The sequence below is a fragment of the Aphelocoma coerulescens genome, chromosome 28, assembly GCF_041296385.1.
Source record: "Aphelocoma coerulescens isolate FSJ_1873_10779 chromosome 28, UR_Acoe_1.0, whole genome shotgun sequence".
NCBI lineage: Eukaryota > Metazoa > Chordata > Aves > Passeriformes > Corvidae > Aphelocoma > Aphelocoma coerulescens.
In genome coordinates, this window is record NC_091041.1 from 6,011,665 (window position 1) to 6,027,053 (window position 15,389).

Consider the following 15,389-nt stretch of genomic DNA (forward strand, 5'->3'; position numbering starts at 1 on the left):
TCTTCCCAAGGTGAAGGGATTTGGGGCTGCTTTTCCTGAGATTTGGGGGGGTTTGGGGTTTTCCTTCCAAATTTGGAGGGATTTGGGATTTCTCTCCCAAGGTTTGTGGGGATTTGGGGTTTTTATTCCCAAGGAGGGGGGATTTGGGATTTCCCTCCGAAATTTGGGGGGAAATTGGGATTTCTCTTCCCAAGGCTGGGGGAGGAGAGAGTGATGGATTTGGGATTTGGGATTTGGGATTTCCCTCCGAAATTTGGGGGGAAATTGGGATTTCTCTTCCCAAGGCTGGGGGAGGGACGGATTTGGGATTTGGGATTTCCCTCCGAAATTTGGGGGGGAATTGGGATTTCTCTTCCCAAGGCTGGGGGAGGGATGGATTTGGGATTTGGGATTTGGGATTTCCCTCCCAAATTTAGGGAGCTTTCGACCACCTCCCCTTTCACCCTGGCCCCAAATTAAAATCAACAATTACACTTCATTTATTAAAAAAAAAAAACAAACCAAAACCCAGACACAATTACAATATCACACAATTCCCACCGCTTCCCTACAAAATATTTTGGGATCGGGGTCCCCTAAAGGGTTTTTTGTGTGTGTGTGTCCCCCCATCCCCCACAATTTGGGACCCCCCCAACCCCTTTAAGGCAACCAGGGGGGTGCAAACCCCATAAAAAACCCTATTTACAACCTGGGGAAGGCACTGGAGGGGGGTCCCAGAGGGTGGAGGGGACATTTAGGGGACATTTAGGGACATTTTTGGGGGGGGTCACACAACCCCCCCCCCCATCCCACCCTTGGCACCGGGGAGGGCTTAAAATGAGGAATTTTGGGGTTTTTTCATACAAAGGCACAAAAGTCTTTGGAGGGGGTTGGGGGGGGGAGAGGGGGATTTTTTGGGGTGTCGTTGTCCCCTCCCAAATCCATCCCAATGTCCCTTTTTTTGTTGTGGGGTGGGGGCTTTTGGGGTCAGCCCCGGAGTTGGTCGTAGTCGCTCACCATCCTCTTGATGTGGAACAGTTTGTTCCGGAGCGTTTTGGATTCCTGCTTTTTGTCCTGGTATTCCGGGCTCTGGGGGGGCAGGGTTTGGGTTTGGGGGGGTCAGGATTGGGGGGGTCAGGGTTTGGGGGGGTCAGGGTTTGGGTTTGGGTTTGGGGGGGTCAGGGTTTGGGTTTGGGTTTGGGGGGTCAGGGTTTGGGGGGTCAGGGTTTGGGTTTGGGGGGGTCAGGGTTTGAGGGGGGGTCAGGGATTGGGTTTGAGGGGGTGTCAGGGTTTGGGGGGTTCAGGGTTTGAGGGGTTTCAGGATTTGGGGGGGTTCAGGGTTTGGGGGGTCAGGATTTGGGGGGGTTCAGGGTTTAGGGGGTCAGGATTTGGGGGGTCAGGGTTTGGGTTTGGGGGATTAGGGTTTGAGGGGGGGTCAGGGATTGGGTTTGAGGGGGGGTCAGGATTTGGGGGGGTCAGGGTTTGGGGGAGTTCAGGATTTGGGGGGGTTCAGGGTTTGGGGGGGGGTCAGGATTTGGGGGGGTTCAGGGTTTGGGGGGGGGTCAGGATTTGGGGGGGTCAGGGTTTGGGGGGGTCAGGATTTGGGTTTGAGGAGGGGTCAGGATTTGGGGGGGTCAGGATTTGGGGGGGTCAGGGTTTGGGGGGGGTCAGGGTTTGGGGGGTCAGGGTTTGGGGGGGGTCAGGGATTGGGTTTGAGGAGGGGTCAGGATTTGGGGCAGTTCAGGATTTGGGGGGGTTCAGGGTTTGGGGAGTCAGGATTTGGGGGGTCAGGGTTTGGGTTTGAGGGGTCAGGGTTTGGGGGGTCAGGGTTTGGGTTTGGGGTTTCAGGGTTTGGGGGGATCAGGATTTGGGGGGGGTCAGGGATTGGGTTTGAGGGGGGGGTCAGGGTTTGGGGGGGGTTCAGGGTTTGGGGGGTCAGGATTTGAGGGGGTCAGGATTTGGGGGGGTCAGGGTTTGGGGGGGCTCAGGGTTTGGGGGGGGTTCAGGGTTTGGGGATGTTTGGGGTCACAGGGGATGTGTCCTTGGAAAGATGGGGGGGGTGGACCCCAAAAATCGGCCCCTCCACCCCAAAACTCACCCGCTTCAGGTCCTTGAGGTGGTTGTACTCCTCGGCCAGGGCCTGTGGGGACAGGGAGGGGGAAAAGAGGGGGAAATGGGGAAAAATGGGGAAATAAAATGGGGAAAAATGGGGAAAAATGGAGAAAAATGGGGGAAAATGGGGAAAAAATTGGGGGGAAAAATGGGGGAAAAAATGGGGAAAAATGAGGGGAAAAATGGGGGGGAATGGGGAAAAAATGGGGGAAAAAAATGGAAAAATGGGGGGAAATGGGGAAAAATGGGGGGAAAGGGGAGAAAAATGGGAAGAAAAAAGGGGGGAAATGGAGGGATTCCCAATCTGTCACAAAATCCATCCCAAAACCCCTCAGCATCCCAGACCCTCTCCGACACCCATCCCAAATCCCCACAGAATCCATCCCAAATCCCCCACAGAATCCATCCCAAACCCCACAGAATCCATCCCAAATCCCCCAGAATCCATCCCAAATCCCACAGAATCCATCCCAAAACCCCCCCAGAATCCATCCCAAATCCCACAGAATCCATCCCAAAACCCCACAGAATCCATCCCAAAACCTCACAGAATCCATCCCAAAACCCCACAGAATCCATCCCAAATCCCCCACAGAATCCATTCCAAATCCCACAGAATCCATCCCAAACCCCACAGAATCCATCCCAAACCCCCCATCCCCTGTACCCCGCAGCATCCCAGAGCCTCCACAAAATCCATCCCCCGTTCCCATCGGTGTCCCAGGCCCACTACACCTCCCATCCCACTGATCCCATCCCATCCCACTGATCCCATCCCACTGATCCCATCCTACTGATCCCATCCCATCGATCCCATCCCATCAATCCCATCCCACTGATCCCATCCCATCAATCCCATCCCACTGATCCCATCCCATCCCATTGATCCCATCCCATTGATCCCATCCCATCGATCCCATCCCACTGATCCCATCCCACTGATCCCATCCCACTGATCCCATCCCATCCCATTGATCCCATCCCATCGATCCCATCCCATCAATCCCATCCCAGTGATCCCACCCCATCCCATCCCATTGATCTGATCCCAAACCCATCAATCCAATCCCATCCCACTGATCCCATAGATCCCATCCCATTGATCCCACCCCATCCCATCAGTCCCATCCTATCCCATCGATCCAATCCCACCCCATCCCATCAATCCCATCCCATCGATCCCACCCCATTGACCCATCCCATCGATCCCACCCCATTGACCCATCCCATCGATCCAATCCCATCCCATCGATCCAATCCCATCCCATCCCACCCCATCCCATCCCATCCCATAAATCCAATCCCATCCCATCGATCCAATCCCACCCCATCGATCCCATCCCACTGATCCCATCGATCCCATCCCATTGATCCCATCCCATCAATGCAATCCCATCCCATGGATCCCATCCCATCCCATCCCATCAATCCCATCCCATCCCACCCCATTGATCCCATCCCATCAATCCCATCCCATCCCACCCCATTGATCCCATGCCATGCCATCCATGCCATCCCATCCCATCCCATCCCATCCCATCCCATCCCATCCCATCCCATCCCATCCCATCCCATCCCATCCCATCCCATCCCATCCCATCCCATCCCATTGATCCCATCCCATCCCATCCCATCCCATCCCATCCCATCCCATCCCATCCCATCCCATCCCATCCCACTGATCCCATCCCATTGATCTGATCCCACCCCATCCCAGCACCTGGTACTGGGCGCTGTCCTCGGCCACCTCATCCAGCTGTTTGCCCAGCTGTGCCAGCCGCTCGTTGACGCCGTCCATGTGGGCACAGAGCTCCTTGTAGCGCCGCAGCTCCGCCGCAAACTCCTCCTTGTACCTCTGCCGCGCCCCGTCCGAGCCGATCGGGGGGTACAGCCTGGCGGGGGGCAGGGCGGGGGGCAGGGCGGGGGGCGGTCAGCGATGGGCACAGCCCCCCGAGCGCCCCCCTGCCCGCCCGCAGCCGTGCCACCTGTGCCACTGCTGGCGGTCCAGCTCGTCCCCCGACTCCACGGCCGTGGTGTAATCGGTCTCGTACTGGGATTCCTCCAGTTCGGGCTGCTGCCGGCGGCGCCGGCGGCCCCGGCGGGTTGGGGGTTTGGTTGGGGAGGGGTCTCGAGATTTCCCTTCTGTGGGGCTGGGGGGATCCTCCCGGGGGTCACTGAGGGGGACATGGGGACATGGGTTGGTCACAGGGGGTTTTGGGGGGCTTCTCCTGGGGGTCACTGAGGGGGACATGGGGACATCAGTGGGTCACAGGGGGATTTGGGGGGCTGGTCCTGGGGGGTCACTGAGGGGGACATGGGTTGGTCACAGGGGGTTTTGGGGGGGCTGGTCCCACTCCGTCCCCTCTGTGGGGCTGGGGGGATCCTCCTGGGGGTCACTGAGGGGGATATGGGGACATCAGCGGGTCACAGGGGGTTTTGGGGGATTTGGGGGCTCCTCCCGGGGGTCACTGAGGGGGACACGGGGACATGGGGTTTGGCATGGGGGAATGGGGGGGGGGGGTGAACATTGGGATTTCCTCCTTTCCCGAGCTTTTTCCCCCTTTTCCCGCCCCCTCCCACCTTTTCCACCTTCTCCCATCCTTTCCCGACCCCTCCCCACCTTTCCCGACCCCTCCCACCCCTCTCCCGATCCTTCAAACCCTTTCCCGACCCCTCCCCATATTTCCCGACCCCTCCAATCTTTTCCCGACCCCTCCCCATATTTCCCGACCCCACCCCACATTCCCATCCCTTTCCCTCCCCTCCCCACCTTTCCCACCCCTCTCCCGACCCCTTCAAATCCTTCCCCGACCCCTCCCCATATTTCCCATCCTCTCCCCACCCCTCTCCCACCCTTTTTCCCGACCCCTCCCCATATTCCCCCACCTCTCCCGACCCCTCCCCACCTTTTCCAGCCCCCGTCGCGGGTGCCGGGGGTCGGGGGGGGTCCGAAGCCGTTTTGGGGGGGGTCGCTGTAGGACGGGGGGCTGTAGGGCGGGGCCAGGGCGGGGCTCGCGGCTTTCTCCGAGTACGCCACGGTCGCCGCCTCGTCCGGAACGCTCGCCCCGCCCGAAACGTTCTTCACCTGCGGCACGGACCGGGGGTGGTTTGAGGGTTTGGGGAGGGCGGGGTGGGGAGGGGGAAAATCATCTGGGATCAAGGAGAAGTGCCCGAAAATTCCCTGAAAATTGCCCGGGAATTTCCTGAGAAATGCCTGAGAAATCGTTGAGAGTTCCCTGAAAATTGCCCGAGAAATCGTCGAGAATTCCTTGAAAATTCCCTGAGAAATCCCTGAAAATTCCCTGAGAAATCGTCGAGAAATTCCTGAAAATTCCCCAAAACATCCCCGAAAATTCCCCAAGAAATCGTCGAGAATTCCTTGAAAATTCCCTGAAAATTCCCTGAAAACTCCCCGAGAAATCCCCGAAAAATCCCTGAAAGTTCCCCGAGAAATCGTCAAGAAATCCCTGAAAGTTCCCCAAGAAATCCCTGAAAATTCCCCGAGAAATCGTCAAGAAATCCCTGAAAGTTCCCCAAGAAATCCCTGAAAATTCCCCGAGAAATCCCTGAAAATTCCCCGAGATATTGTCAAGAATTCCCTGAAAATTCATTGAGAAACGCCCGAAAATTCCTCAAGAAATCCCTGAAAATTCCCTGAGAAATCCCGCGGAAAATCCATGGGAACGAGGGGTCCTTGTCCCCCCTGGATTCCCCCAAAATTCCCAGGGATATCCCAAACCCTCCAGGAATCCCCCAAATCCCTCAGGGACACCCCAAACCCCACCAGCGCCCGCAGAACCTTTTATGGGGTCACCCCCAGACTCAGGAGGGACCCCAAATCCAAGGAAACCCCCTTGGAAAATCCAGGGACAATCCCTGGAATTCGAGCGTCCCCCATGACTCTGGAGGTGGGGATGGAGCTCGGAATGGGGGATTTGGGGTGTGGGGCTGAGGAAGGACCCAACCCCCACCCAAAAAAAACCCCACAACCCCAAAAAAACCCAAAAAAAACCCCAAATCCCCCCGGAGCGCCAGCGTGACCCAGCCTGGGGGGCGGCGACATCCCCGGGGTGACACCCGCACCTCCTCCTCCCCCCAAGGATTTGGGGTGGCCGCGCGTGTCCCCTGCGGCCCCACAAAGGGACAAAGGGACATCCGGCTGTCCCCTGTCCCCTTCCTTCCTGCCCTTTGTGGGGTTTTTTGTGCCGGACGCCGGTCCCCTCCGGCTCGGTGGCCTTGGGGACATCCGGCCGGACATCGCCGCTTCCGTCGTTGTCCCCTCCCCGGGGGCCACCAGGTGTGTCCCCAAAAGCCGCGGTGGCACTGTGGGGTGGCCCCATCGAGCGTGATGGCCCCAAAAGGGGGTGACAGCCCTGAAAAGGGGGGTGGGGACAGGGAGGGTGGCACCGGGAGGGGGTCGCGGGTCCCCAGGGGGACAGGAAATGCTCGGCCAGGGAGGGACTTGGAGTAAATAAATGGGAACGAAATAAAAGGGAAAGGAACAAAGGGAGCGGGGCCCGAGGGGAAATCCCAGTGGGAGAGGGGGTGGGGGGGGATGGGGGAGAGGGGGACAGGGGGACAGGATTGGGGACAGGGGATGGGAGTGGGACAGGGGACAGGATTGGGGACAGGGGACGGGAGTGGGGATATGGGGACAGGATTGGGGACAGGGGATGGGAGTGGGGACAGGGGATGGGAGTGGGGACAGGGGACAGGATTGGGGACACGGGACGGGAGTGGGGATATGGGACAGGATTGGGGACAGGGGATGGGAGTGGGGACAGGGGGACAGGATTGGGGACAGGGGATGGGAGTGGGGACAGGGGGACAGGATTGGGGACAGGGGATGGGAGTGGGGACAGGGGATGGGATTGGGACAGGGGATGGGAGTGGGGACACGGGACAGGATTGGGGACAGGGGACGGGAGTGGGGATATGGGGACAGGATTGGGGACACGGGACAGGATTGGGGACAGGGGATGGGATTGGGACAGCAGGGATGGGGGACATGGGACGGGGGGAGAGGGGACAGGGGACAGGAGTGGGGACAGGGGATGGGAGTGGGGATATGGGGACAGGACTGGGGACATGGGACAGGATTGGGGACAGGGGATGGGAGTGGGGACAGCAGGGATGGGGGACATGGGACAGGGGGGAGAGGGGACAGGGGATGGGAGTGGGGACAGGGGACAGAGGGGACAGGAGTAGGACAGGGGACAGGATTGGGGACAGGGGATGGGAGTGGGGACAGGGGACAGGGGACGGTGGACAGGAGAGGGGACGGTGGTGGGGACAGGGGAGAGGACTGGGGACACGGGGACAGGAGTGGGGACAGGGGGTGAGGTGTTGGGGGGACACAGAAAGAGGATTGGGGACCCGAGGAGAGATGTGGGGACAGGGGGGACAGGAGTGGGGAGGACACAGGGGACACAGAGAGGAGTGGGGACAGGGGGGACAATGGGGTGGGGACACAGAGAGAGGTTTGGGGACACAGAGAGAGGAGTGGGGACATGAGGACAGTGGGGTGGGGACACAGAGAGAGGGGTGGGGACAATGGGGTGAGGACACAGAGAGAGGAGTGGGGACACAGAGAGAGGTTTGGGGACACAGGGACAATGGGGTGGGGACATGAGGGGACCCAGGGGACACCAGGAGTGGGGCTTGGGGACATGAGGGGACCCAGAGCCAGGAGTGGGGTGGGGTGGGGGGGCCACAAGGACACAGCCCCAAATTCCCAGGCTGGAGAGCAGCTGAAGGATTGGGGACGGGGATGGGGACAGGGACAGGAGTGGCCCCAAAGCCACGCTCGGGGCCAGCAGCTCCTTCCCTCATGTCGCCAGGGTCCCCATCCAGGTGCCACCAGCTGCCACCAGCCGGGAATTCTTCCTCCTTTTCCCGGTGCCACCTCCCGGTGCCACCTCCCGGTGAATCATTGGCCAGACCGAAACCGAGCGCGGTGGCCCCGCGGTGGCACCTGGCAGTGGCACCTGGCAACGTCCCCAAACCCTCTTGGTGTCCCCCAAACTCCTCCTGAAGTCCCCAAACTTCCCGAGGTCCCCCAAACTCCTCCTCAAGTCCCCAAATTTCCCGAGGTCCCCCAAACTCCTCCTCAAGTCCCCAAATCCCCTTGGGGTCCCTACACAATCCTGGTGTCCCCAAACCCCTCTCAAGTCCCCTCTTGGTGTCCCCAAACTCCTCCTGAGGTTCCCAAACCCTCTTGGGGTCCCTACACAATCCTGGTGTCCCCAAACCTCTCCTGGTGTCCCCAACCCCCCCTCAAGTCCCCTCTTGGTGTCCTCAAACCCTTCCTGAAGTCCCCAAATCCCCCCTAACTTTTCCAAATCCCTCTAAAGTCCTCCCTAAAGTCCCTTCTTGGTGTCCCCAACCCCTTCTTGGTGTCCCCAAACCCCCCCTAAAGTCCCCAAACCTCCCCTAAAGTCCCCTCTTGGTGTCCCCAAACCCCCCCTAAAGTCCCCAAACCCTCCCTAAAGTCCCCAAACGCCCCCTAAAGTCCCTTCTTGGTGTCCCCAAACCTCCCCTAAAGTCCCCAAACCCCCCCTAAAATCCCCAAACCTCCCCTAAAGTCCCCAAACCCCCCCTAAAGTCCCTTCCTGGTGTCCCCAACCCCTCCTGGTGTCCCCAAACCCCCTTAAATTCCCCAAATCCCCCCCCCCCCAAAGCCCCTCCCAGCACCCACATCCCAAAGCCGGGACCGTCGGGAAGCATCTCCCGGATCCCATTCCCGGAATTCCCAACATTCCCGGGACTCACCCACTCCTCCACATCCGGCCCTTCCGGGACCGCCGGGATTTTATCCCAAAAAATGTTGGGTTTCCCATATTTCCAGATCTTGCTCCGCGTCTTGTGGGCGAAGAGGCAGATGAGGCACAGCAGGAGCACGATCAGGAAGCCACAGACGATGGCCACGGCCTGGAACGGGAACATCGGGATTTGGGAATTCCTGGCATCGGCCGGGAGCGCCAGGAATCGGGGATTTGATCCCGGAAATCTTCACGGGGTTGGATGAACCCCCGAAGGGGAAAGGTTTGCTGTAGGTCCTAAATCCCAGATGTTCCCGAATTCTGAGTTGCAAAGGTTCCCTGTTCTTCCCGAATCCCAAACCTTCCCGAATCCCAAACCTTCCTGAATCCTAAACCTTCCCGAATCCCAAACCTTCCCGAATCCCAAACCTTCCCGAATCCCAAACCTTCCTGAATCCCAAACCTTCCTGAATCCCAAACCTTTCCCAATCCCAAACCTTCCCGAATCCTAAACCTTCCCCAATCCCAAACCTTCCCGAATCCTAAACCTTCCTGAATCCTAAACCTTCCTGAATCCCAAACCTTCCTGAATCCCAAACCTTCTTGAATCCCAGACCTTTCCCAATCCCAAACCTTCCTGAATCCCAAACCTTCCTGAATCCTAAACCTTCCTGAATCCTAAACCTTCCCCAATCCCAAACCTTTCCCAATCCCAAACCTTTCCTGAATCCCAAACCTTCCTGAATCCCAAACCTTCCCCAAATCCCAAACCTTCCTGAATCCTAAACCTTCCCCAATCCCAAACCTTTCCCATCTCCATGGGAAAATCAAGCCCCCCCATTCCAATCCTCCCTCGCACCCCAGAATCTCTGGGATCCCTGAGGGGCCTCATCCCGGGATTTGGGAAGGGCAGGGAAAGGTTTGGGATTCTGAAGGGTTTGGGATTTGGGAAGGTTTGGGATTTGGGAAGGGCAAGGAAAGGTTTGGGATTCTGAAAGGTCTGGGATTCTGAAGGGTTTGGGATTTGGGAAGGACAGGAAGGTTTGGGATTCTGAAGGGTTTGGGATTTGGGAAGGTTTGGGATTTGGGAAGGGCAGGGAAAGGTTTGGGATTCTGAAGGGTTTGGGATTTGGGAAGGTTTGGGATTTGGGAAGGGCAGGGAAAGGTTTGGGATTCTGAAAGGTCTGGGATTCTGAAGGGTTTGGGATTTGGGAAGGACAGGAAGGTTTGGGATTCTGAAGGGTCTGGGATTCTGAAAGGTTTGGGACTCTGGAAGAGCCGGGAAAGGTTTGGGACTTGGGAAGGAGAGATCCCAAACCATTCCCAGGATCCCAATCCCTAAACCCAGTGGGCCCCCACAGGCCCTGGCAGGGCTCAGGAGCGGCGGCGCCGCGATCCCAAACCCTGGGCAGGATCCCGATCCCTGAGCCCGGGCCCCGCACGGCCCCGGCGGCTCGGGAGGGGCGGGGCTGGAATGCGGCACTTCCAGCCTGGCCGGGAATGGGAACGGGGACGGGAATGGGGACGGGAATGGGAATGGGGACGGGAATGGGAATGGGAATGGGAACGGGAATGGGAATGGGGACGGGAATGGGAACGGGAACGGGAACGGGAACGGGAACGGGGACGGGAATGGGAACGGGAATGGGAACGGGGACGGGAACGGGAACGGGAATGGGGACAGGAATGGGAATGGGAACGGGAGCGGGAATGGGAATGGGGACGGGAATGGGAACGGGAACGGGAACGGGAACGGGAATGGGAATGGGAATGGGAATGGGAATGGGAATGGGAACGGGAACGGGAATGGGAATGGGAATGGGAATGGGAATGGGAGTGGGAATGGGAATGGGAATGGGAATGGGAATGGGAATGGGAATGGGAGTGGGAATGGGAATGGGAATGGGAACGGGGACGGGAATGGGAACGGGAATGGGGACAGGAATGGGAATGGGAACGGGAGCGGGAATGGGAACGGGAATGGAAACGGGAATGGAAACGGGAATGGGAATGGGAATGGGAACGGGAGCGGGAATGGGAATGGGAATGGGAATGGGAACGGGAATGGGAACGGGGACGGGAATGGGAACGGGGACGGGGACGGGAATGGGAGCGGGAATGGGAACGGGGACGGGGACGGGAATGGGAGCGGGAATGGGAGCGGGAATGGGAAGGGTAACGGGAATGGGAACAGGAACGGGAATGGGAACAGGAGCGGGAATGGGAATGGGAATGGGAACAGGAACAGGAACGGGAATGGGAACGGGAATGGGAGTGGGAACGGGAATGGGAATGGGAACGGGAGCCACCAAACCCCTTAAAAACCCCAAAAGCAGGAGAGGGATTGAGGGCAGGATGGGGATCGAGGGCTGGACACCCCCGGCCACCAAGGGGTGACCTGAGCCATGAAATCCCCTAAATCCAGCAGGAAAACCCCAAAAGCAGGATGGGGATGAAGGACAGGATGGGGATTTAGGGCTGGACACCAAAGAGTGACCACCAAACCCTTTAAGTCCAGCAGAAAAACCCCAAGGGCCGGACAGTACCCGAGTGGGGCCGCGTGCTGACCCCTCTCCCCCCCCTAATCCCGCTTGTCCCCAAATCCATGGGGTCTGACCCGACCTGGGGGTCCCTCCCTCACCCCAAGGGGGTCCCTCGCTCCTTTGGGAATTCCTGGGATTCCTCTGGGATCGACAACTTCATCCCTTCCTGGGAATCCTCTCCTCATCTTTGGGGGGTCCCTCCCTCCCCTCCTGGGGGTCCCTCCCTCACCTCAGGGTGTCCCTCCCTCATTTCCTGGGGGTCCCTCCCTCATCTTTTGGGGGTCCCTTCCTCACCCCCTGGGGGTCCCTCCCTTGGTCCATCCCTCATTTTTTGAGGGTCCCTCCCTCATCTTTTGGGGGATCCCTCCCTCATCTTTTGGGGAGTCCCTCCCTTGGCCCATCCCTCATTTCCTGGGGGTCCCTCCCTCATCTTTTGGGGGGTCCCTCCCTTGGTCCTTCCCTCATTTTTTGGGGGCCCCTCCCTCATCTTTTGGGGGATCCCTCCCTCCCATCCTGGGGGTCCCTCCCTTGATCCATCCCTCATTCCCTGGGAGTCCCTCCCTCACCTTTTGAGGGTCCCTCCCTCACCTCAGGGTGTCCCTCCCTCACTTCCTGAGGGTCCCTCCCTCACTTCCTGAGGGTCCCTCCCTCATCTTTTGGGGGCTCCCCCCTCACCTCCTGGGGGTCCACGGTGCAGTAGTGCAGCAGGTACTGGTTGAGCACGGTGCCCCCGGCGTACACCTGGCTGCACATGGTCAGCAGCGGGTTGTAGTAGTAGCCGCCGCTCATCTGCGCCTGCGGGTTGACCCCCACCACGTAGACGATGGTGGCGATCAGCATGACGAAGGCCAGCACGGCGCAGGCCACGATGACCACCAGGTAGAAGCGGCGCGAGCGCGAGCCGCTCGACTTGCTCAGGCTGGCCACCAAGAGCCCCAGCTGGGCCAGGAAGCAGAGCACGGCCATGGCGATCATGAAGCCGTTGGCCGCCCGCGGGTTGGTGACGCCGCCGTAGTAGCCGCCGTAGCCGTAGCCGTAGTTCACCCCGCTGCCGTAGTAGCCAGAGCCATAAAACCCCCCGAAACCGTTCCCAAAAGCGCTGCCGAAGCCGTAGCCGTACTCCCAGGCCAGCGTGGAGGCCACGCAGGCGAAGATGGCGATGCAGAGCAGGATGACCACGACCTCCAGGATCCGCACCAGGCCGGGCGGCGACGACCACTTGTAAAAATGCTGAGGGACATCCTCGATGTAGTAGGAGCCCGGCGGCGGCGAGCGGGCGCCGAAATCGTAGCCGTAGTCGCCCACAGGTGGCCCGTAAGCCACGGTGGGGGAGCCGTAGGTGGTGGCGGGGCCGTAGCCGGTGGCGGGGCTGTCGTAGGGCTTCTTGCTGAACATCCCGGCCGAGCCTGGAGGGGACAAAGCCGCTCGTGGGAGGTTCTGTGGCCAGAGAAAGGACTTTGAGCCCTTCGTCACGAACCGGGAGTCGCCGTGGTTTCGTGGGGAAACTGAGGCACGGCCAGCGGGTGACTCACCAGACGGTGCCACCCCAGGCACGCCGGGCTCGGGTGCCACCTCCCTGTCCTCCCTCGCCCAGCAGCCCAGAGCCGGCTGGGAATTAATTGGGGTTGTTGGAATTCTGAGGGAAGCAGCCAAGCGCTTACGCGGGGCCCTAAGCTGATCCGGAGGGGGGGGGGGGGGGATTAAAAACGGAAATAATGGGGAGAAAAATAATGATAACGCAAGAAATAATAGTAATTTTCGAAGTAATAATAATTACAGAGGGCACGCGAGGCACAGCCCTGAGGAACGCGGCGAATCGCGGCTGGAAAATTTGGGGGGGGAGGTCTCAAAATCAATGTGGGGACCCCACAGGAGACCCCGGAGTGAGGAGCAGCGCCGGGGAAAACCGGATCCCTGTGGGAAAACCCAGCCGGGAGCCCGTTCCGGCCGTACCGGGCTTTGCTCGGACCTCCGGGAGGGGCGGGGGAGGGACCCCCGGTAAGGGCGGGCACCGGTGGGGTTGTGGGGGTGTCCAAGAGCCGCGGTGCTCCAATCCTATAAACCCCAAATCCCCGTGGGATCCCGCGGTCTGAGCCCACCGGGAGCGCCCTGGAGCGGTGACCGGAGCGCGGTGTCCCCGGTGGCGGCGGGGAGGGGACAGGGCTGGGGGCTCGGGGGTCCCTTCCCGGCTGCGGGGACACCGGGAGGAGCCGCGGTGCCGGTGGAGGCTCCGGGACCGGTGAGGAGGGAGCACGGAGGGGATTTCGGTGTTGTTGGGGAGCCCGGTACCGCTGCGGGGTTCGGCCGCCGGTACCGGTGTGCACCCGGTGGGGACCCCGGTACCGCGCTGGAATCCGGTACCGGCGGGGACCCCGGTACCGGTGAGGAGCCCGGTACCGCCTTGGAATCCCGTAGCCGATACCGGCGGGGACCTGCGTTCCGGTGGAGACCCCGGTACCGGAGAGAAGCCCGGTGGGGCCCCCGGTACCAGTGAGGAGCCCGGTACCGCCTTGGAATCCCGTAGCCGGTACCGGCGGGGACCTGCGTTCCGGTAGAGACCCCGGTACCGGAGGGAAGCCCGGTGGGGCCCCCGGTACCAGTGAGGAGCCCGGTACCGCCTTGGAATCCCGTAGCCGGTACCGGCGGGGACCTGCGTTCCGGTAGAGACCCCGGTACCGGAGGGAAGCCCGGTGGGGCCCCCGGTGCCGGTGGAGCGGCGGGGAAGGACGAACCTCCCCCCCACTCCCGGTGCTCCCTCCCGTTCCGAGACCGCGCTCGGCCCTCGCTGCCGATACCGGTGCCGGTACCGGGGGGTCCCGCGGCCGCGGAGCCACTCACCTGCCGCCTCCTCCGCCGCTTTGTTCACCTTAAAATGGCAGCCGGGAGCGGCGGCGGCGGCGGCGCTGCGGGACCGGCCCCGGGTCCCGCCCCCGGGGAGGGCGGGGGGGCACCGGGGCCGCCTCCGGGCAGGGAGGGGTTAAAAAAGGGCAGGGGGCAGCACCGGGAAAATTTGGGGGTGAGGTAAAAGGGGGGGGGGGGGATTAAATTGGGGGGTGATAAAAGGGGGAAATTGGGGACAGGAGGGTCCCCCAAGGGTGGTGGGGATGGAGCGGGGGGGATCCCCCCTTCCCCCCCCCCTCCCGGTCGTTGTGGGTGTCCCCAAGAGGGGCGTGAAGACCCCTCCAAAAAAACCTGGAGACCCCCCCCCCCCCAAAAAACAACTCGGAGACTCACAAGCACCACCAATTAATGAGTCCTAATTATGAAATTAAAACCTTCCCCCCCTTCACGAGGGGGAGGGGTCCCCAATTCCCACGGGGGACAAGCGCCACATCCAGGGGCACAAGAAGGGGGTCGGAACGCCCCCCGAGGCTCCCCAAAAAAGCCCCGAACGGGGGGTGCAACGACACCGCCACCCCCTGCCCAGCCCTCGGGGTGGCCCGGGGTGGTCGCCGGTTGTCGCCGGTTGTCGCCGGCTCAGGGGGCAGCGGGGCTGGCGAGGGTGGCGCGGTCGTAGTCGCGGATCCGCGCCTTGAGGTGCGACAGCTTCTCCTTGAGGTACTCACAGCGCCGCTGCTTCTGCAGCCGGGATGGATCCTGCGGGAATCCCGCCGGGAATGTCCAGGGGATCCCCCCGGGAATGTCCAGGGGATCCCCCCACCCCGGACCCCCCAAAACTGACCCCGAGCTCTCAGCGCTGCGGTGTCCCCACGCCGCGGGCCAGGGATACAGCCCGGGGGGGGGTTCAGGCGACAAATCTGGGGGAGTTCGGGGACAATTCCAGAGCTTCCAGGGAGGCAAAATGTCCCCGCGGGGCGCAGCCGTGGAATTCCAGAGCTCGTGGATTTTTCCAGGAGCTGCCCGGTGTCGCCTGGGGCCACCAGAGCCTGGGGGTGTCCCCTTATCACACCCAACCCCTCCCGGTGCCACCAGAGCCTGGGGGTGTCCCCTTATCACACCCAACCTATCCCGGTGCCACCAGAGCCTGGGGGTG

At 60.8% G+C, this 15,389-nt stretch overlaps 1 protein-coding gene across 1 annotated transcript; it reads right to left on the reverse strand.

Moving 5' to 3' along the window:
- Positions 1 to 455: 455 nt before the first annotated feature.
- Positions 456 to 14,292, reverse strand: OCLN (occludin). Its single transcript, XM_068997262.1, has 8 exons — positions 14,234 to 14,292; positions 12,071 to 12,801; positions 8,863 to 9,021; positions 4,998 to 5,176; positions 4,077 to 4,265; positions 3,812 to 3,983; positions 2,078 to 2,119; positions 456 to 1,068 (listed from the first exon to the last, which is right to left on the reverse strand). Exons 2-8 carry the CDS (start codon positions 12,788 to 12,790, stop codon positions 967 to 969), a joined length of 1,563 nt encoding a protein of 520 aa, XP_068853363.1. The 5' UTR covers positions 12,791 to 12,801; positions 14,234 to 14,292; the 3' UTR covers positions 456 to 966.
- Between the last annotated feature and the right edge of the window lie 1,097 nt (positions 14,293 to 15,389).

What these genes read in the sequence shown, in the direction of transcription:
- OCLN (XM_068997262.1), bottom strand. Translation starts at nt 12,790, where the DNA reads ATGTTCAGCAAGAAGCCCTACGACAGCCCCGCCACCGGCTACGGCCCC. An exon ending in GCACCGTGGACCCCCAGGAG is followed by an intron (nt 9,022 to 12,070) that starts GTGAGGGGGGAG and finishes TTCCCGTTCCAG; the next exon opens with GCCGTGGCCATCGTCTGTGG. An exon ending in GACCGCCAGCAGTGGCACAG is followed by an intron (nt 3,984 to 4,076) that starts GTGGCACGGCTG and finishes GCCCCCCGCCAG; the next exon opens with GCTGTACCCCCCGATCGGCT.